Raw genomic sequence first — 23459 nt, forward strand, 5'->3', positions numbered from 1 at the left:
GGTTCTCACATTGTAGACTTTAATATCTTGTCTGGTTAAAATATAAAAAGCAGAAGAATCATAAAGTTACAGGATGTGTCTTACACTGTTACATGTTAGAACAGGTAGTTGGATTATCGTTTGTGTTGGATCCCATTGATGTTACACTGAACTTGTGTGTGCAGCACATTCTCTCGACACTGAATCTGGGACAGTGCTGTATCTGCTGTCATAGAAACAGAGGGCTGGCAGGTATTATGCTGACCTGTTGTGACCTTGTCCATCATTTCACACCTCTGCACATCCTGTTAGCAAAGAAGATCCAATTAAAGGCAGCCAATTGAAAATCAATAGGAAACCCATCAGATTTTTATGTATCTGATGGAGTATAGCCTCAGAGTATAGCCTGTACAAAGAGAGACATCACTGCATCAACTAGCAGGATAACTTACATTACTCCATCTAACTAACAAAGAAGATATTTTTAATGTACCAGTAAATAAAAAAAGAAGGTAGTATTGTTTTTAACCTCTCGAATATATGATTGCGAGCGGTTTAACATTCAGGCTACGACGTATTGTAGGATATATGGACATGACCTCAATTATGTCTACGTTATCAACTTGTCTTACCATATATGGACATGACCTCGATACTTTTTACGTTATCGACCTATCGTACGATATATATGGACTTGACCTCGATCATTTTTACATTATAGACTTATCGTACGATATATATGGGCAAGACTGTGATCATTTTTACGTTATCTACTTATCGTACGATATATATGGACACTACCACAATCATGCTCAATTTTGCCCCCTGTGTTTGACAAAAGAATATCACTAAAATTTTAGCTAAGATGATGCCATTTACCAGCAGGGTTTACCTACCAGTATCAGACTTAAGGTGATTTTTCACTGTGCCTAACCGCATAACCAGAAAAAGCTACACCGAGACACGTTTCCTTGTCATTTCTGGTTGAGCTGCACCTATGACCTCGTCTGTACTTGCATTATTATGCTATTATATTATCATTATATCAATAGCATAAAATTGTCTGGCAATTGATTCTGTGACAATATATCGTCCAGCAAAAGTAGTTATTGTGACAGGTCTACTTATATGTAAGAGTATAGACTTTTGCTTGGAAAGGAATGCTAGCTAATAGTTATCATAATTTTTCATCCATTTTCCCTTGACAAGCACTGAAGTGCTTTCCATGAGCAATTGTTTCATTAAAACCTCATTTATTTCCCTTTTGTTTGATGGATTGAATGTATCCTTGGTTGAAGCAGAATTTCATCATTCAACCAAGGTACTTTCCTGTGTGCAACATTGCCTGCTGTCTTCCCCACCCCCTCCACTTCATTGCCCAATCCTTAAACAATGGCAGCGTAGTAAAAACCCCTAATGAACTGTCAACACACAACCAGGGAGAAGATCCTTGGCCACTGAAGCTGAGAGGGAGCATCAAATGATGCATTAGAATAGATTATTTTGCCATTTCAGACCAGTGGGGGTTGGCAGGGACCTGTCACTCTAAGATTATTGTTCATAATTACGCCATTATTTGCACTGGGGGTACCTTTGTCTTCCTTTAGTTTTATATTCCACCCACAATGGATGACTGTGTGTGGTATTTGTGTACGGCAGGATGCATTTTCATTCTCTGTAGTTCTTAGAGAATAAAACATTGATGCAAGACACAGAGCAGGTGTTTTACAGCAGAAGGAAAGTGGGTGAAACTTTAGCTGGAAAATGGCATCATGATAAGCAACCCCCTTATATATGGAGTGTATATATGGAGTGTATATATGGAGTGTATATATAGAAAGATGGCTACTTTTACAGTGTAGGTTGACGTTACTCATCAGATCTCCATGATCCAGAACGGCTCAGCCCACACAGCAGAAAGTTAATCCATGCATTGTATTCCACATAAAGCTGTCAAAGTTTTGGTTTTGTGGATTGATTAAACGTTTGTTGGGGAAAAACATATATTTATCCTTATATATTCCAATAAGAATTACTAAAGATATCCTAAATCATTGTCCCCTGTAAAAACTGATTTGGAATTTGGAAGATGTAGTGATTCTTAATTTACTGTTAAAGTATGATGACTGTCGCTGTGTTCATGGATCTTCCACAAAGGCAGATACGTTCATAACTGATTTGTTTACCAAAGGCAAACTCTGTAATCATGTTGGCAGACATTTTAAGTAGATGCTCGCCCTACTTATCTTATTTTAGGTAATCATTTAATGCATGTATCTACTGACATGAAAGGATGATATATTAAAGATCAAATTTACATGCCTTTTTATTTGCTCTCATCTTTATCCTCATTCATTCAGTCAACTTTCTTTTGCTGTGGCTCATGTTTTCTAATAGACCTACTGTATATTAGTCTGTGAGCGCAAATGACACAAAGCAGTTGTCAGTCTGTCTACATCCTGGCAGAAAGAAGCATGATTCCTCTGGAGGCTAATGAGCTTGTTGTCTGTGTGGTCCTCTGTGATCCCCTCCTTACACACCTGTCTGGATACCATATGGCTGCCTCACTGATGATTGACAGGTTTACACTGTTCAAAATGGAGCTACCAAGAGATGAAGTACAAATAAAACCCTGTCTCTCCTCAATAGCTCCTCTAAAGACGCTTATTTTTCCTGATTGACCTTTTATTTTGCTATGATCCCTCCCTGTGATTGTGAAGCTAAAGCCAGGCTGGCACCTTTTTAAATTGGTCTTTTAAAAGTGTACCTCTATTTCTCAACACCGCAGCGGTACTGTGATGATGCCAAAGTGCTGAAGCCACTTTTCCTTTATATTTGGGGTCCTTCTGGTCACACAAGAATACCTTTACCAAAGGACACTGGAATTCAGTCAGAGTTTGGGGTGCTGAGAGGATGTCATTCTAAATAAGGACGCCATACTTGTGAAATGTTTTTTGCATCATTTGAATGGCCAAGATCATATATATTTAAAAGTTATTACAACATTGACACCGATTTTCAGGTCCCACTCTGGATCTTTGGAGAGCCAAAAAATGTTAGGTTCTGACTAAAACTATGCAATTATTTATATATATATATATATATATATATATATATATATATATATATATATATATATATATATATACCTAACCTTAGTAAGTTCACTTATAACCCAAAACCTAAGAGTACGAAATAAATGTGATGGTGTCAGCTGTGGTTCTATTGCCTGTAAATATACTGTAGGCTGTGTTTCCTTGTCAACATGTCATTCCAACTGCTGTGGATACAATGACATAACTGATGCTCAGCAAAAATCCTGCAGCGGGTCGAGTGTTAGACTGTGACGTTAGACTGTGATGCCAGCCATACAGGTCACCACCGACCTAGTTGGCGCCTGTGGGAGAACTGTTGGTCTGTATAGAAGACCTGATTTCATCATTAGCTTTCCTGTCATCTTCTGAAATTATTCACTAACCTCAAAGAGGATGTATTCATGGCGTTTTGGCGGAGTCTTTGAATTGTGATTCATCCCCTTATTGTTCTGCTTTTGTTCTGATGAAGTATGTGATGGTGAGCCTAGCAGCCACTGTGTAAGACAGGCGCGTATCAGGTTGATCAAAGGGTTTAATGTATTTTAAAATGACATACTATAATAGTACTATACTGCAAACCATTTATTCACCAATATGATTACAGAAAAATATTGTTGTGGTGTTTCCTTTCATATCCCCATTGAATATCTAGTTGTTTCTGGTAAGGCCTTTTTCCATGAGTAGCGCTGGAAATGGTCCACAAAACGAAAAACCCCATACAACCTGGAAACAGTGGATTTTTTACCTGGTTTGCCATCATTGTTACACACTCTGTTAAAAATAGGGACTTGTTGCGAATCACGTTGGTGAAATATATCAAAGAAACGGCAACGTTTATTACTTTTGGTCCACTCCTTTTTAAAGTTAAAGGGAAAAATGTTCAACCTGTAGCCTATGTTTGCTGTGACTGATTCGTAATTGACCTGCTGTAACAAAGGTGTTAAAGTTGTACAGCCACACACAGTGGGTGCGTGTGTCAGTTTCAAGCGTGTGTGTCAGGTTAGAGAGACAGAGAGGGTGCTGTGTGGTTTCTGTTGCAGGGCATAGTTGTTTCATGTTTGCCTTATTGTAAACAATATTAGCCTTGTTGATGTGTTTCCAAAGCGTGTATAGCCAAGTTGATCGCCTTCCTTGCTTCCATGAAATCTTTTTGTGTGGATTTTTCAATTTTTCACTTTCAATTTATTGGCAAATCAATACACTTAGATTTAATAACAATGCTAAACAGTTGCAACTTAATTTGGGCACAGTATTGATTAATTGAATACAGTAATGTCACATGTCAGAATTCTCTATGGCTCCCTTTTTCCTCAAGGTCCTATTTGTGTGTGTGTTTGTGTGCACACATATGAATGTATCTTATTGGCCAGCCACGATGTATGACCTGTGAATAATTGATGGAGCAGTGAGAGGGGAATCTCTGGAGTATTGGTCTCACACTACCCCAGCCCAAACATTGCTGTCTGTCTGTCTGCTGTCTGGCTGTTCTCTCTACCGATCAAGGGTCAGACACTGTGTTCGCTGTCACATCCACTCACAGCTGTGAAGCCAGGACTGTGGGGAATCACACTGCACTGTGTGTGGGACTGACAGAATACATACTGTTGATCAGTAAGCATGTACTCCACAAAGTATTGCTCACTGGTGCAAGATATTCTGTTGAAAGATTGCTCACTGTTAAAAATGGAAATATATGCCAAACTTCTCCCCCATGATTTATTGCAGTATTGGAATTGTTCTTTACCACTACAGCTTGTAGTATATACCCTCCGAAACCTGAGAAAATCTTTTACCTATTTTTCACATGGAAAAAACATGCATAGTCCTTATTATGAACAACTCAAACCTAGCAACTTTAATATTTTGTTTCTCATCCCATCTTTCACCAAATGAGTACCTTTTATTGGCCCATTTGGTGCTTTCCAGCCCCTGTCATCGCCCCACCTCCTGTTAATAATCTCATAAACCTAAACTATGACACCTCGTTCATTGTGAGAACAATAGCACACAAGCAATTAGGGCTTTTTAAAGGTAGGAAATAGTTTGTGTCACAGCTATGTCATCAGCTGTTGCTATTTCTTTATCTAATGTATTTTCAGCTGCAGTGTTTGCTTCTTTTAAGCCTAACATTCACATTCACTAGCCGCCATCCAGACAGCAACAGATTTGGCGTCCACCAGGGGCTGTCTGCTGTCTGTGGCATTTCTGCATCATTTGGTCCTGTTCCCAAGCTGCTGGCAGGATTAAACCCCCCTGATTACCCGTGTTCCCCCCCTCACAATGGGAAACGCTTTTAGCCCGAGGAGGAAAGGGAGACTCATTTTGTAGACCCACTGAATGTCAAGAAAGGTCGCCAAGGCCTTTCATTACTGGAGTGCTTCTGCCAGATGTGCATTTATTGAATGTGACTCGTAAAGGCTTGTTGTGGAACCCTGTAATAGCGTCTAGACATTTAAATGGTCCGACATTGTTGTCAGAGACTAATTGACAGTGTGTGTTGTATTAATAGCTCTGTCGTCTGGAAACTGACTTTCAAGCCTGGTCTGCCCCATGTTCTTCTGAATATGTTAAATATACAGTGTCTTCCTCATATCTTATCCTACCTCTAGATCAGGATATCACATGATTTGTATTGGAGGTCAACTGATAGTGGATTTTTAAAGGCCGCTATAATAACGATAGTTTGGAGCAGGATAAAGGCCAATATCCGATTGATCAGCTGATAGTGTTGTGTTAGATATTTGAGAGATAACTTTTGTGGGGAGAATTTAAAACAGGTCATATATTTCTTGTCAGCTTCCTTTAAATAGCTAAGTTTCAGCCCCCATTTCCTAACCCTGTCGCAAGAATAATGCATTGAATATTTTTTCATGGAGTGGAGTATTGCTTTCTGAAAAGAATCTCTCAAATGATCAAAATAATAAATATCTAAAGCGTAATTAAAGTCTGCCGTGCCTTTATGTATTATAGAATAATGGAGTTTAAAGTGAGTTATAACTCCTACTGTCAAGAACACTCTAATCAATATATTGGACCATCGCCAAAGGGGGGACAAATACTGAACTAAATACTTCAATAACTGAGCACCAGTATGATTGCGTTCAGTCATCTAGTTACATTAAAATCATTATATCAGTAACGTGTTGGCACAGTACTGTACTGGATACAGGAACGGACCAGGGTTCATAAGAATTTGAGAATCTCTCAACTAGAAACATCCGGGGGAATTTTGAGCTTGTGTTGAAAAGATGCTGGCTGGGTAAAACTTCAAGGCAAACATTGAGTAAGAGTGTCATTTTTTTTGGTGACACGGTCCTTGCGGGGCTGGTTAGATTAGTTTTTTTAATTAATTTGATGCACTTACCTTGCTCACTGCATTGTAGCTAGTGAAGGTTAGCCCTATCTGGGGAATGAAATAATTTGCTCACTTTGATGTTTTTATCAACGCTCTGGTTAACAAAGGCATTTAGACCTCACTCACACAACTGCAGCGGGCTTGTATGCATATGCAATTTACTTTGGCAAGATTAAGGGCTATATTCTTTTGAAGCTCTTGCGGTTCTGAACCCTTGGAGGGTCGGGGACGAAACAAATCATCCCCACCACATTCTGTCTCCCCTCCATCTACTTTTATGCTGACACTGCACTAAACGGGATAATCCGGCGACCCCTCCTTCTGTTCATCTTTTGACTTTTTAAAACACCAGATGTTCCCTGCATGTCTGACACCTTATTAAGCCCTCGCAGTCTCGGTGGGATCGTGACATTTTTATTTGCAGACTGTGAAATGATGAGGCGACCGTGACCGTATGGATGCTAATTACTGTGTCGGTACGTCAGTGTTGTAAATGTTTATAAAAATAAAGCTCTGAGTCATAATGGAGACAAGATCTGATTATAATTAATGTTACATCCAACATGCATAGCGGATGCTTAAACATAGTAACCATGGCTTTCATGTTGATGTCTTGGATTAAGCGTGAAATCAGTACTGGCATAAGAGATGAATTAGCCCATCACCACATGAGAATACACAATGACATGAGCCTAATGGTTGGTGAAACCCATCCCGAGGTTTAAACTAGAACTCTAGACCACATAAAGGTTATGTGCTGAAATGTATGCACATCTTATATTCTAAACATATGGACGGGAAAAGGCACTAACAAGCATTTCCAGACAGGGCATTCAATTTTTTTGCACAACCTCCTCCAGAGGACGTTTGTATGAGAGGTGGTAGAGGTAGATTGCTGGACGCCTGGGGGGAGTAAAGGGGTGTCTCTGGTGTTTCTTCTTTGTTCTCAAACGCAGTCAGAGAGACCCCCTAATCTGTCACCGTCAGGTACCCCGGAGGGGGAAGAGTCATGATAAATACAGGAGGGGATTTGAGGGGACACTTAAGAGGGCTTCTTCATGACTTATATATGAGTATAGGGAGAGAGAGCTGCTGTTAATGAAAATACCTCAGGCCAAAAACAGCACAGTGGCTCTTTTCATTTGTAGTCTTTTTTTATTATTATTCCTCTACTTTGTACAGAAGGTTTCCTAACCTTAAGACATTTTTGCAACACCACAAATCTCTATGAGTTTAAGCCTAGTTTATTGTCCTATGAAGATAGTGAACATTGTTTCATTAATCATAGTAAATAGAACAAAACGCATGCTTGGAAAGCCTGTATAAAATACAGGTAGTTAATAAAGTAGTTGAAAATTGGAGACAAACATGTCTATACTGTAAAATTCTTGGAGTGTTAAACCACAACACATGTAGGTGGCAATTAAGTGACGCAAAAAAAGACTACAAAATATATAAGCTACTGTAGAAGATAAGGTGTAGGAGATCAAAACAGATTCATCCTCAAACTTCTTTCTTGTCTTGAGAGGATGTTTGACAGCGGAGCAGTTCAGGGAACCTCATTAGAAATCCACTGATGTTGTCCTGCAGGAGACAGAGATAAAGAGTCATTGATTTGGCTCTAAATTGTAACGCCTCACTGATATTGTGAAGTCCATTAGTATCCACTTGAGTGGTCGGGCGACCATTCACTGTCTTCGCTGGTTAGAGGTTTTTCAGTTACTCGCCTCTGCTGGCAATTAAAACAGTGCTCAAGAGTCAGTTCTCCGACCATGTGCCGTCTTAGGGATGACTTTGTGGGCGGAGGCCTTTCCCCTCCAATTATTACCGGGAGCGGACAAGGCCTGGATTAATTAAGGCACATTTCCAGATTCAGCAGACTGCCTCCTTGATGCCAATCTTCTGAGCGAACACTGCTGAATATAACTCAGGAGCAAATACTTGCAGCTTGTGCTTTTCTAATTTTAAAAAATCAATCAGTAGTGTTCTGAAATCCCCAATAAAAAATGTAGTATGATAATAACTACAAATGATTAAGGTACTGTCTCCAGGACTAGTTATACTTAGACAAATTGTAATTAAACAGTAATTATCATGTTGTGTTACTGCTTGCTTTGAGTATGGAGACAGCAGACCTACTGAATTGTATTTAAGTCTTGTTTTCTAGTTGCTGCTGTGTGTTACCCTTTTCTTTTCATCCAGTCCTTTCCAAAAGTAAGCTTTGTGTTGTTTCTGTCCCAAGCCCCAATCTACACTTGGTATAATTAGTGATATGCTGATTTATTGCTTCAAAAGTCGACCCTGGGATTTCATGGGTTGCGGTTGGAATATAAACCGCACATGATGCTTCTTTTATACTGCCATTTGCAATATCATGTCCAACATAGGGTTAACAATGGCCCAACGTGTGTCCGTGTGTGCGTGTGCCCATGTGCATGTCTGTGTCTTTGTCTTGCCGGCTCCGTAGAGGCTTACAGTGGGGGGATTTCTAGCTGTCAGCTAAAAATGCTGATGTTAGCGATTCTGTAAAACCAGACTAGACATTTCCATACGCCTTACAAAAGCTTCCCCTTGGATCCCAGACAAAAGGATAATGTGGTTGCGGAGCCTTATGAATATGTAATGCTAAATCGAACATTTAATGATCTATTCAGATCTTTGTTGATGGGTAACTAAAGTCCCCAATCGTGTTTCCTCTTTGTTCCTTAAAGCCTTTAGATTCTACCTGCCTTTATTGCAAACATTTTCTGCATTTGCATATTTTTCAACTTCTCTTTCTGCCAAATACAATTTATGTTCATTAATACCGAAAGATGTTTACCTACTATTGCAGTGTTTTTATATTTTCATTCATCAGGAACAAACCTCCCATTTGTACATTTTAGCGGTTTACCCTTTATGATACAGAAAATCACATAAAACCCAGTGGAGAGAGGGGGTTCCTAGTAGGTCAGGAAAAATGAAACAGAACGATGTATGGTGGCCCAGAAAGCTCAACGTGCTGTGACTAAAGGAAACACGAAACACAAGCAAATGGAGAAAACATTGTAACCAATTAACAAAACCAAATACAGAAATGCTGCAAATCGCACAGAACAGAAAGACAGAATTTTCCAGGAGACACTTAAAAGTGATGCACATGCATGGGACACTTTTGTTGCCTTGGTTTGTGGCTCATGAAGTTACTGAATGTGGCCAGTTTTTTTTTTTTCTTTTAACATTCTGGTTGCATGATTCTAATATTATTTCAGATATTTGCTGTTAATATAGGTTAAACCTTTCGCTTATTATCCGCTTATTATGTTTTTTTCATCAAGTTTACATTGTGTTCTGGGTGACTTGCAGCATTTCTGTATTTAGTTGTGTTTTTTTTCAATGCAGCATTATTTTGCAAGTGTTGTAAAATCAGTGAGTGTTCTGTCTCTTCACATGTGTTTTCTCGCAGTGCGTTTAGCTCTCAGGGTCACTGCTAGAATGTCTAAATAAGGTTCATTCGACGCACAGTGAAGTTTTATTTGCTGGTACTGCTAATAAAAGGTGCGAGATTTGAACAGTTTTGCCTCAATTTGGAAGTTGCCGCATTAGCGCTGTTGCATGCTTTGGTAGAACTATTAGAGCTATTAAACATACTTTTTGTTTTGAATGATTTTTTATTTGACTCAGTAACTCTGTTTGTCTCTCTTTGTATGCATTTTCCACATATGGCTATTCTCTGTACTATCAGTTTCCTTAGCTCCAAATAAGACTCAGCAAGGGTGGCCAATTTGATATGAAGATTTGTGATAAAGAATGATTTCTATTTTCTATTTCCCTTTTATTCTATCCACGGTGTCATGGTTGCCTCTCTACTTCAGAGCTAGCAATAAAATGCCCAAGCAAGGGGATGAATTCCAGAAAACCCTGATCCGTTTTCATTTAGCCTTAGAGGCACATAAAACAGCAACTGACCCAGATAATCAAGAGGAAACTCAGCCTGCTCTCTCTCTCTCTTTACGAAGCTCAGTCTCGTCAGTGTCAGTTTTTTATAAGAAATAAAAGTAATGAATGTCGGGATAACTAGTTAGATAATAATTAGAAATACGTCACCTGTGAAGTTTATCTTTAGTGTTACTCTTTAATAGGTGCTTAACTCAACTTAAGTTGTTTTGATTGACCTTTTGAAACACTTGATTTTATGAATAATGGGATTACAGTTACTCTGTATTGCTCCAGTAGCATTTACTAACAAGGCCAGTAACATATGTCGGTGCTGGAGCCGCCTGCTGTGTGGTCAAATTGTGACAGACGTTATGGTAGTTTGTCCTTCAGTGGGTGTATTCAGCATGGTCCCTTTCACAAGTGGAACCTGCAACAATGTCGGGATTCATTGTCTGGATTTGTCTTTCACGCACACAAAAATCTCCTATACAGAAAAGGTGTAAGTGTAACTGTAGGTCAAGGTTTTAATGTGAAGGGGGCTTTTCTCTGAGAAGCGGTTTTACAGACTTGAAAGTACAGCATTCTTTGTGTTAATAATCTGAAAACCCCAAAGTGATTCAACTACTCTTCTTAGGTAGAAAAAGTACCAGATAATGGTTTTATGAAGAACGGCTAACCCAAAGGCCATCAAGATTTTTCACAGTGCGGAATATATCACACTTTAGCAATCAGTTAAGGCTCTTCCACCCCTGCTTTTATCAGCTGCAGTCGCACAAGAGCTCCCACAGCAAAATCAGTCGAGCAGGACTTGGATAGGAATGAGAAATTTTGGCTTACTGTGCAGTTCATTTTAGGTGACATTTGCATAATCTAGTCTTAGTTTGAATAGCAGATGAATTCAACCTCAATCAGTTCTTGATAACTCTTCCGATCTTCACAATCAAATAGAATAATCAACCTTCCCATATTGATAGCTATTGATACCATAATAGATTAAAAATGCTTAACAAAGTGAGGTATGTGATGATGTGTTTAAGGCCCTGCAGGCTGTAGACAGTACCATTATGGTTAGCAGTGTCAGTGCAGTGTGTATGGTGTGTTTTATTTCAGTTATCTGCTTGCATTCACGCTGATTGCACACAGATTCAAACGGAGCAGAGGGACGTGGCTCCATTAGGCCCAGACTCTCCTGACAGACGTTTGTGTAGACCCCCCCTTGCCCTCCTGCTACTGCGTTACGTCTGCCTCACTTACTGAGCCAGGACTATGTTAAAACAGCACTGCCGCGAGAGAGGAGTGCTGGCTGAATGCTAATACCCTGGCCTTGAGTGGACCTCACCACCTGCGGCCCTTTTTGTGTGGCAGCAAGGGAAGCAAGGAAGCGGGGTCGGGGTTTTTTTATTCCGCAAGAAGCCGGCATTACCTCATGGCTAAAGAAAATTCTCTGGTGTATCTCAGTGCGATTCCCAGGGAACAATTACAAGACATGGACGAACTCCAAGATCATTAGAATCAGAATGGAGGAGTTCACTCTGGCTGGCCTTCCTCTGAGGTGATTGATTGGGCTTTAGCATCGTCATCCTGAGAGGAAGACCGGGACACTGAGACCGGCTCCTCTGACTGATGGCAAAATAACTCTCAAGGACACAAGGGTTCACCCGAGAGCTGAGGCCAACTCTGTCTGTGCCGTTAAGGAGTATTTGCTGTGGAGAAAAGACAACATATATTTCTTCTAGATATAGTTTAATGACATTTAGTGGTGTTGTGTGTCCTTTTGCCATTGACTATACAAGTGTATACTTGTATAGTAGCATCCTGTGGTTAATAACAGGCTATATAGTACGCTAAAATAGTATGTGAGATGTTTTAGTATGTCTAAAACTTAAGCATGAAGCTAATATACCTGAATTGCATCCTATTCCCGGTGAAATATTGCAGTAAGCAAAAACTGCACGCTATACTGGCATAAAGATCCCACAATGCAATGCAATAGTGACGTCAAAGTTCATAACAGACAATGGCTCTGTAACGTCAATAATGCTTCAATGTAATCAAGGAGTAATGTATTTTTTTAAATGTGTTCAGCTCACAGATCATCGTTTGGTCACATTTGCAATTCCAGATTTAGTATCATTTCTTTCTTAATTTTCTTCTTCCTATGTTACATACAGTAGGTCTTGTTGTAGTTTGGAGGATTGTTTCAGTTCTTCCTTGCTGTTCTTACCATCATCTTACAGATAACAGCCCCACTGTTTTATGATCCACTATCTTTTCCGTACATTAAAGCTGTCGTGAAGTCTGCTGCTAATTCAAACCGAACACCTTCCTGTTTCCTTCACTTTTCACATGCCATAGGATTAATCAAGACAATCTCTGTCTTGTTTTATTATTTTTATTGAGAACTCTGTCCTATTTTGTAACTTTACATGCTTGAATTTGTTTTCACATATTACTGCTACACTGTAATTTTTATTTATTTATGGAAATATTTGTTATTGCAGCGCTGCAAACCAAATCTCCCATGTAGGACAATAAAGACTGAACTTTTAAACCTCTTGAAGGCCTTTATTGTCAAGCAGCTACAACAACTATTGACGTAACCACTGAGGTTAGAGACCTCTCGCCTTGATTGACTAACAATCAAGATTTGGATATTGTCAGCAGATCAGTCTTAAATGGTTTCAAGAGAGTATGGACAGAGAACTCGGGAGATGATGATGTGCAGGCAACACTCCTTTATACGTTATACCACTTCATATCAATTCAATATCGTAATTCAATATCGAATGGAAAATCTTCAAGAAACTTCTGGCCTTTTTTTGTCATATTTCAGCTGGTTACTTACTATTCCCACTTTGTGGTATAAACCTGTCCAAACCTTGACATTTTTTTGATGCCAAGTTGCCAAAAAAAGACCATATTCACATTAAAAGCAAGAAAAATCACATTTCAACAGATTTTAAGAATATTTTTTTACTTCGAGCTCTTATTCCTCACAGTGTGGTACAAGAGATAAATCAAACCGAGACTGTTGAATAAGCAGCGTCCCGAAAAATCCATGCATCATCAACAAAGCGAGTGGTCTGGTCATGAAGTGCTGTTCAATGGTTTTTATGACGAGCTATACACTTTTGTGTGCAGCTTATCTGTGTACCCTAATATATCATCTAAGGAAGGTGAGGAGAGAGATTCTCACACATTTATTATCGGGTTAGGATGTTAGTCTCTGTGTGTGTGTTTGTGTGTTAGCCCTCTGCTAAACTTGCAATCTGACTACAATGTGTTGCTTGCGTTAAGGTTCCTGCATCTGATCTGACTAGGAAAAAGAGTGTATAGAGAATGGAATAACAGATTAGTTACAGTTTCTCCTTGTTCATGTTGAAAAATCAAAAGACCAAAAATGTCTTTAAATACTCTGATCAACCCTATTAGTTCTTATATTGTTTCTGTAACCTTTGTAAAGGGGAAATAATGCATCATTTTCTCATTTTAATCTTATATTCTGTTTTTAGGGTGACTTTAAAAAACATCTGTCTAAGGACTACAGATGAAAAATAGCCTCTTGGCTAACTCTGGTGCATTTACAGAAATGTTTTATTAATGTGCACTGTCCCTACCAAATAAAGCAAAAAAATAAAAGTTACCAGTTTATACACAGCATCAAGAATAAGACCCCTAAAACAAAAATACATTTTTCTTCAGGAAGCTTTCTTTAAGTGCTAACAATGTATTTTTACTTTGTAATAACGACAAGATTGCAAAGGAAAAAATGCTGAAAATCTTGTTCTTCATGTATGTTTCCCTATAAATGCCACCCTGTTTTTGAATGTTCGATTTTAAATAGATTGAAATGTCCACGATAAAAATTGTATCGAAAGTGGGGTTTGATCTCAAGGAAATCTAAAGGCTATAACCTAAATGTGAAATGGTGTTAGAACTTCCGTAGTTTTCAGTTCAAATACTTGAGGCGCAGTCATTCTAAACCAGCATAATGCGATGACACTGTGTCCTACAGGATCTTAGCTGGAGTCAAGATGTGCCCAAAGAGAGCATTCAAGTTTAAGGAGGATGAACTTGCTGAGTCACTGCCTTTATTCATTGTAAATGTCGTCCATGAAGCATCTTTTTTTTTTGCCTACAGTGTCAGATAGTGATCCCATTGTTGCTTTGACTGCAAGGTTTTCTACTACTAATTTAAACAGTACTGGAAATTTACTACATGCACTTATTTTAGGAAACAGACGTTGGTCTGGCCATGACCTCGAGATTTTTGCATTTATAGCTGCTTTGTGTCACTGGACTATGGTCAAATTTGGAATTTGTGCAAATATTGTATTTCCCTTGCTTTAACTGCTACAGTTTTAATTTATTTTTACGTAAATTATTTTCCTCACCACATCATGTGTTAATCATCTCAGTCAAAATATTGTGTCTGCTAGTCTGTGTGGTCTGAAAACATATGGTCTTTTCTGGCACTACTTTGTAACCCACCAACTAGATATTCAGACAGGGTGTCCAATGTTACCGTCACAATAGCACCACAGGATGAACACACTGGAGCCTCAGCTGCTGCTTCAGTAAACAGCTGGTCATTAGTGTTGACTTAAGTAACAGGTACAGTAGCATCAAAAACTCACCGGGGAGCTGCCAGATCGCAGTTACCAAGACAACATAATTTGGCAAAATGATGGCCACGTGATTTTTATATCCATCTCATCAGGATGTGTAATGTAACATTAGTTATTTTGTGCTGTTAAAAAGGTGTGATTGTGGCGGAGCGCTATTTCATGTTAGAAATGAGATCCCCAGTGTATTATGGAGAAAGGTTTACTAGTTTTTCACATGTGGAGCCATTCGTGTGCCTGATCCATGCTGGGATATGGGGTCTACCACATGTGCCAGGTCGACTCTCACCCCTCCGCTCTGAGCCTTGGGGCTCGTGTTAGAGCATCCCTGTCACAGAGGCAGGGTGCCATCATTGCCAGCAGAAAGACCAATCTAAGGTTTCTGTTGCTTCCAGGTTTCCTGCACGTAGATGACAAACACCAATGGCGGTCTTGATCACCGCTTTGACAGTCTGCCACATTGTCTGTCTGCCACATCTATGCTGCTTTGTTGAGTTTGGCCCTTAGGGTTCACAAGATAACAAGCTAATTTGGGTAACACCCGGGATTATTACACTGTATTAAACCTCATGTGTATTTATTTCATTACATGACAACTGACTGCAGTCATTATATATACACCTGGTTTGAAAAATAACTATTTTTTTCTAACCTAACAGCTACTATTAGTCCATCATGATCATGAGGTGCATACCTGAAACCTGAGACATCTGCAAAGAAGAGCATGTCCCAATGGGGTGCAGAGTGTAGATTGATTACAAAAAATAATAATTCTAAACTAAATTAAGAAACGGAGTAAAGACTGAAAGTGTGTAAATTTTCTCTGAATCCTCTTGATTGCATTTCTTTTACTTTCTCTCCTTCCCTTCTCTTCATAGTTCAATATGAGAGCAGAGCCCTCCTTCCTCTTACACTGTGGTGTAATAGATGTTCAATGCTGCTAGTAGGCTAATTGAGTTGGCCTAATGAAAAGCCTTTTTATTGGACTGTCATCTGTCGGCCATCATTAGATAGAACCACGTAAAAGCTGGCAAGGGAGGCGCTTGAGAAATTAAACTTGAGCCCTGTTTTTATAAAACACACCGTGTTTTATAAAGAAAAAAAAGTCAGTAAAGTAGTTGGTAACCTCTGCATCTGTCTGTGCTGTGCTTCTGTTGTTTTTTTTTAGAATGGCACTGACTACGGTTTCCTGGTGCGTCAGAACTCTGAGCTCTTGCGAGCCCTTGATGAGCTGGAGAAGACTTGTACCACACTGAGGGAGGAGAACGGCCTGCTGGTAAGACTAAAAATAACAGAGTGTGTAGTCTTGACTGAAGGCTTCCTAGAAAGTAGGCCAGGTGCACAAAAGCAGCGAGTATCACATTTTAAACGTGCATTGTTTCCGTAAGATGCTGATTCTTGTCATTTATTCAGTTTATAATTAGAAGAATATCTGGTCAGTGTGTTGGCCTTTCCCCATGTAGCTTCTGAATTTCCACTGGTAACAGATGACACAAAGCTGCCACTCTTCGAACCATTAACGAGCCTTCCTGGATAATTGTTTTTGTAACTTTCTTGTTTGGCACTGCTGCGTTTGTGTTCCTATTTGCCGGAGGCGTTTTGTCAGCTGATGATATTTGTCTCCCATGTGTTTAGCGGAAGAGCAGCGCCCCGGAGACCGAGGAGAAGGTCAGGCGGCTGAGGAGAAAGAACACCGAGCTGTCTGTTCTTGCGAAGAGGCTGGAGGAGAGAGCTCGGAAACTGCAGGAGGCCAATCTCAGAGTGGTATACTGCACAAATAAAATAACCTCAAACACTTTCACAGCCAACTGCTTCTTCCCACGTTTGTCCTCGCTGTGACCCAAATGCTGTGGAGCGACTCATTATCAGTCACCGCCACCCCTGATTCACCATATTGTCCGGTAACGAGTTGAATGGAATAGTTCAGCGTGTGATGAATGGGAGCCTTGTTGAAAAATACCGTAGCCCTATTGAATAATTGAATGCATCAGTTTTCAGTTGGAAGTCTCTTGAGATGTAATTTGTCTACAGAAAAGATGCAACTGATTGCAGAGTTTAAAGCATATAATATTATAATAATATCGTGAATAGAATTTGTTTTGGCCAAGATAATAGTGACTTGACTTGTTCATATAGTCCCATGCCTACTTGCCAGTTAGGTATCATCTGTACCTCTAAATATACATAAATATCAACTTCTATTTGTCAGATCTAGTATGAAACACGAAATCATAGGTTTAAAATGAGCTAATACGCTGATTGAATTCCTCAGCGTTTGCAGAAGCTTTGCCAGACAGCTAACTGAAAAAGAAGAAGGCTGAGGAGACCACAAAAATAAGATAAAAAAGCGCAAAAAATATACAGTAGCTTCAGCAAAATTTGTTTCTATAGTCCCTGACTACTTTTTGATATAGTATGCATAAATGCTTACGCAGTGGGCATCCTTTAATTTGACAGAACACAGATAATCACATCCAGGTCCCATTTAATGGAAACATCTGCACATAAAAAATACCACTAACCACAACTCACAAATTATTGGTTTTTAGTTGTTTTTAAATTTCATAAATATTCTCTTAAAACATGATCTGTAGCCATAATAAAATCTGAAAACTGGAGTACTATTCTTATGAAAAGCGGCATGAGGGGTCGTGAGAGGGAAAGAGCATCCGGCACAAGTCTGTCCTGAAGACCAGTAGTGAAGAACACTGAAGTGTAGAAAAACAATTAAAGGACCCGCTATCTCGGCCCTCGGCTGCAGTGAACACACTGGAGCCTCAGCTGCCTCAGCTGCTGGTTGAGGAAACAGCTGGTCATTAGTGTTGACTTAAGTAACAGGTACAGTAGCATCGAAAAGCCACCAGGGAGCCGCCAGATCACAGTTACCAAGACGACATAATCTAAAAAGATGAGGGCCACGTGATTTTTATTTCCATGTCATCAGGATTTGTAATGTAATATTAGTTTTTTTTGTGCTGTTAAAAAGGTGTGATTGCGGCGGAGGGCTATTTCACGTTAGTAATGAGATCCAGCCATTTACGTTCACGTATGCCAGGTCGACCTTCACACCTTCGATCTGAGTATTACTCTCAGTGCACCTGTTCCCCTCCCCCTCACCTCCCGCTGCTCACTGCAGAGCAAAGCAATGCAGCTTTTTGATTTTACAAGTTTAAGGACGTGTGAGAGTTTGGCCACATGTATACAAAGTCCTGTTAATGGACCTTATCATGTATTTTAGAAACTCTGTTGCTTAAGTGAGAGCAATGCATTTCCAACAAACCTTTAGTATCTCCATGGTCAGTAGCTGGACAGTAGTGTTTGTCTGCCTTACTGGGCCGTTTATAATGCTAGTCTGTGTGTTGTTGTATGATTTTATAGCTGTTCTTTGCCGATGTTAAAGAGCCTAGTTTGTGTAAAAGTTCGAAAATATTCTGTCTTAGTAAAAGCTGTGTTCCACTTTGAAATCCTTTCCGGTGATGAATACAAATTTCTTTCTTGCCCTTGTGCAGGTGAACTCCCCGTCACTGATGAGACCCGGGTCGGTGGAACAGTACAAGAGGGCGTTCGCCCGTCAGCGAGCTCGCGACCTTGCCCAGCACGCCGACCTGCTGCTGTCTAAGGACAAAGAGATTGCCGCCCTACAGCAAGAGTGCCGAGAGCTGGAGGCTCGGCAGGGCACCACGAAGGTACTTTTAACACAACTCCTCAGTAACCAGTTTGAACTGTGGACCCCTGATTTGAACTTGGGCTCATAGTGTAGACCACTTATCTCTGATCTCCTCATCATCCCTGCCACAAGCTCGCTCTCTGCTGGACTACGTGGGTACTACTCATCCTAAACTCCCTCTTAAGCCTGTATTACAAAGGCTGCGTCACTGCTGATGACTAGATGACAGTGCAGGAATAGGCTGCCTTTCTAAGTGCCTGTTTTGAATTACCGCTCCAGTGATTAAGAGCATGTTCTCCTGAATGTGAACGTCTGCTGGATTTAATAATGAAGGGTTTTATAGAGTGAGCTGGCTATGGATCTAGTGAGTGTCTGCACCTGATCCCACGTTCAACCTCAACCCATTTCTCACCATGTGATAATTCAAGTTTTCTCAACTCAAATGGGAACATTAAGATATAAAGCCCAAATGAGAGGACTTTGATATATTTGGTGTCCATGACCAAGAATTAGTTTTACTGCATGATTATTTGTTGTTGAGGTTTTGCAGTGTCTCCTCTGCTCCTCTGATATTTACTTCTGTTTTCATTTAAACAGTATTTGTGTTTTTAAGTTATTTATTGCAAGATAAATTCCTCTTATGTGACAATGCACATGGTAAGATATGTATTTTAGATTGGATGTGAATCAGTTTAATACTCAGGATCAAGTTTGAAAATAGAACAGCCATAATGTGCTGACTTGATGAGGTGCCTGTCTTACTGCGGTCTTTGATGCATGTGTGTTTCTGTGTGTGTGTGTGTGTGTGTGTGTGTAGGGCTCCCCTGTTCCATCTGGCAGAGTGGAATTTGAGAGGCTTCTCAGGGAGTCTCAGCGGGAGGTGCTGCGACTCCAGAGGCAGCTGTCGGTCACATCATCCAGGCAGCAGCACAACCACAGTCCTGACCCTGGTGGACCAGAGAAGTTTGGGGAAATCAAGGAGGAGGACGAGGAGGAGGGGGAAGAAGAGGTAAAGTCCCCTTATACTGGAGCACGTCTTTGCTGACCCCTGTAGGGGCACAAGTCAACTGTAAATAATTTTGAAATGGAAACAGCTAAGTTAATTCTATTGTAGTTTCTGTGTAGTGTGGATCTTTTTTTGTAAATAATAAGAATTTAAAATTACCCAGATACTGTAATCTAAATCAGTGTAAAGGCAGAAAAACTGAAACTCTTTCTAAAAAACTGGTATGCTGATGCTGTTCATCTTTTTTTAAGTTAAGTATGTGAAAACGAATGAACACCAGATCATGTTTTCACCCCCTAAATAGTTTGGATTACAGTAAGCGTTGTTCGGTAATGTAAAATCCAGCCGGCTGAGTTTTTTTTCCTGAAACCTAGTGTATGTTAATGTTCTCAGGGATGCTGTTCAGCAGTGTTATGTAATGGCTTGTCGTTGGACCCGATACTAATCTGCCACGAGCCATAATGAGATGATTCCCTCCTTGAACTTGGGCCTGAGCAAAGATACCGAAGTCACACACTCCTGATCCTCTCTTCATTTAATACTCCTCTCTGCTCAGTTCTTAGAAACAGATTTTCACCCGCAGAACCGATGTGAAGATATATCACTGGCCAAATATGGGAAAAATGCACAAATCGTATATCATAGATAAAGATTCATGTGCCTCTGCGTGAGTCCTCTAATCCGTAGATCCCAGTTCCATCCCCGTCATCCATGGGAAAAATACTGACTGTAATTTCAGTCACATCAGTGTATAAACATGAGTCTGAATGAGTGTTCAGCACTTTGAGTGGTCGAAAGACTAGAAAGGTCCTGTAAGTCCATTTACCATATATGAATAAGATGAATGAATGCAGAAAAGACATTATTTGTAAATGTGAAATGAAGTTGTTCACATCACCGAACATCTGTTATATGGGTGTTTAAATGGTGCATTGGTTTATATCAAGGAGTTCTTCTGATGTATGGTTTGTTCTTGTAAAATACTCCACTGCCTGTGAAGTAGAGCAAATTCTCTGCCTGCGAAGCTCAAATGAGAATGCCGATTGTGGTAATCTCCCATTTGTGGGACGCACACACGCACTCCCAGTGGCACGCGCACACCCAGAGAGGGGCCATGTTGTGTGAACTCTAATCCCCTCTAACAACAGAATGGTACAGTCCAGTAATCCGCTCTCTGTTGCTGTGGCAGCGGTGAGAGGGTTTTGGGTGGTAGGTAAGACTCTGGCCGCACTAGAGACTTCTCTATCTCGCCCTGCTCTGGATACCTAGCAGGCCAGGGGAAGCCTTGACGTTGCCACAGATCACACCAAAGGGGTAGGTAACCTTACGAGTTTTGTTGCCTCCGTGTGTCAGTCGCAGTGTCCCAATGTAGTTCTCCTCGGCCAGCCTCATATGTGTCCACTTGGATGTGAGCCTGGAGCCGTGCAGGACTCAAAGTTGAGACTTAACACTGAAAACTAATCGGTGTCGTGGCGTATCGGGAGTGTGAGAGCATTGGCTCAAGGCAGCGAGTGTTTGTGTTAGATATTAAAATCACAAGCTTATTCTGAAAGATTATCAGCATGTTGCATGTCCCATGTTGGTATAACTATATGGCTCGCAGATAAGGGGATTTTTCTTTTAGGTCTCATAGCTGTAGTTTCTTAATATTAATTTCAGCAAATCCCGTGCTAAATCCTACACGTCTGTGGTGGACTGCCACTTTTCTAACAAATCAGAAAGACGGGACATGCACGGGGCCTAGTCAAGGGCAGCCTGTCAGAAAGCTGCTTTTATAACTGTCGTATTTTGGAGCTTCCAGATGTAGAATTTAGACGGGGCCGATTTAGTGACAGGGTGGGCGGAGAGTGTTATTGGTGGACATCGATATGCTCCGTATTAAAAAGAAAATCAACGGCCAGGCCAATCCATTAAGGTGCTTTTAAAAGAAGTGATCCAGTTACCCGTTTCAGTAGTCTGCAGGGATTACACCAATGTGCTTATGGCATTCAGGGCCTGCTGAATGGGATCTGACCCTGCGTTAGTACACATGGGCCCAAGGTGTACTTGATCCTGTAGTATATATGGAGCACATCAGTGCGAAGCGTACACAGTGGCACCTCACCGTGTGAAGCAATGTGCAAGAAGAGGCTGGCCTCTTAAGATGAGAACTCATCTACAAAACACATTCTGAGGCACCTGCTGTGGTCTCAACACAAGGATAGAACTAAGACATGGATGCATCCTTCATCAGGCATCTATTGATAATGATTAGATAATAATTCAGCATGATTGGAGAAATCATTTATAATTAATTGTGTTTTAGTGCATGCACTATGTTTTGTCACACCTCCTCGGTCCCATTTACCTTCAGAAGACACACAGAGTTGTTTTTTTTTACTGTGACTGAAAAGCTAACAAACACTTTATGCAAACGTTTCAATATCTACAACAAGTTCAGTTTATCATGTCATATTATTTAACATGTACCTTTGAAAAGAGCATGGGAGATGGTAGACAGAAAAATCTGTTTCTGATTGCTGTATTTTCAAAGTTTAAAAGACCGTCATTCCTCTCTGCTGACACTTTAGGACAGATTTTCTGTCTGTCGTGACCCGGTCAAGCCAAAAGACAAAGCTAGATGCCTCCATTAGGTACAGTTTGTAAATTCAACAAACAAATCTATACTGAAATAAAACAGCAAAATGAATGCAGAAATTGAGCAATAAATTAAATCAAGCTGTAACTGTTCTAACATTTACTTAGAACTCAGTGCTTGAATGCTTAGCAAACAAGTATACGCACGTAAACTGTTAAAGCTCATGTAAAGTTTGCATATCAGGAAATATTGTATTTATATTTGATTGTAGCATCCGAGACTCTCATTTAGCACTGATCTGTAGAATCGGAATGCATGTTAGATATAAATGATGATAAAATTGATTGTAGTGTTATTAAGTATGGAGCAAGCATCTTTTCACTCAGAGCTGCAACCAGCTTTTGTCCCATCAGAACATTCTCCTTGACTCCAGCAGCCTCAGCAATGCTGCGTATTTGTCTGCAGAGTGGGTTTGATTGCCCTGTGCTGTAGATATGGCATTAATAATACTTATGAAATGATAATAAAAGCTGGATGATTTATCTTTTCATCTTACCTATACTCTATAGTCACCCTCATTAAAATATCATTACATGTTCTTGAAATGATAAAAGTAGTTAAAGGTAATAGGCGTGTCCTCCGTTTGGTGCTAGGATTGAAACGGCTGGTGAATCATTTCCTCAGTGGTTCAAGTATATGTGAGGCTCTGAAGGATGAATTTGTCCTTTTTTTTTGCAGGATGAATTTAAACAATCAACCTAAAATTCTCACTAAAACCACCTGAACACCTGTTTATGTGCTATTCAAATCTTGCCAGAAAGGGATTATACTCCTGCCTAGACGTGACATAAATTTGGCACTCTAAAGTGGGTAAAGGAATGCTGACCCTTGTTTGAACTCCTTTAACACCTGATGTTTCAGTTCATTTATTTTAAACTATGCAATAACCCAAAATAAAATATTCCTTTTCTTATAGTTGAGCAATAACAGACATAATATGCTGTTGAATGCTATTTGAATAAGTTGGAAAACTAACACCAACTCAGTTGATCTTTTCTCTTAAGAATAGAGAATAGAACCATGACCAAGTAAAATCACTAAAACATGCCCCGCTTGTTAGGTCACACTTGGTTTTGTTAGGTTAGTGTGTTGGCACATAAACCATTGAAATTATTCATAAAAGCCTAAGCCTCGGTGTAATGCTCTCTATGATGGTCCTTTTATTTCTCATAACAT

General features: G+C 40.0%; 1 protein-coding gene across 1 annotated transcript in view; it reads left to right on the top strand.

Moving 5' to 3' along the window:
- The window catches only part of LOC129113357 (peripheral-type benzodiazepine receptor-associated protein 1), a 61915-nt gene that overhangs the window by 8397 nt on the left and 30059 nt on the right, over nt 1–23459 (top strand). Inside the window, 5 exon segments of the mRNA XM_054625594.1 lie at nt 16141–16248; nt 16608–16736; nt 18482–18658; nt 19457–19648; nt 22841–22846. Of these exon segments, the coding sequence (XP_054481569.1) occupies nt 16141–16248; nt 16608–16736; nt 18482–18658; nt 19457–19648; nt 22841–22846 (612 nt within the window).

The sequence above is a fragment of the Anoplopoma fimbria genome, chromosome 24, assembly GCF_027596085.1.
Source record: "Anoplopoma fimbria isolate UVic2021 breed Golden Eagle Sablefish chromosome 24, Afim_UVic_2022, whole genome shotgun sequence".
In the NCBI taxonomy this organism is placed as follows: Eukaryota; Metazoa; Chordata; class Actinopteri; order Perciformes; family Anoplopomatidae; genus Anoplopoma; species Anoplopoma fimbria.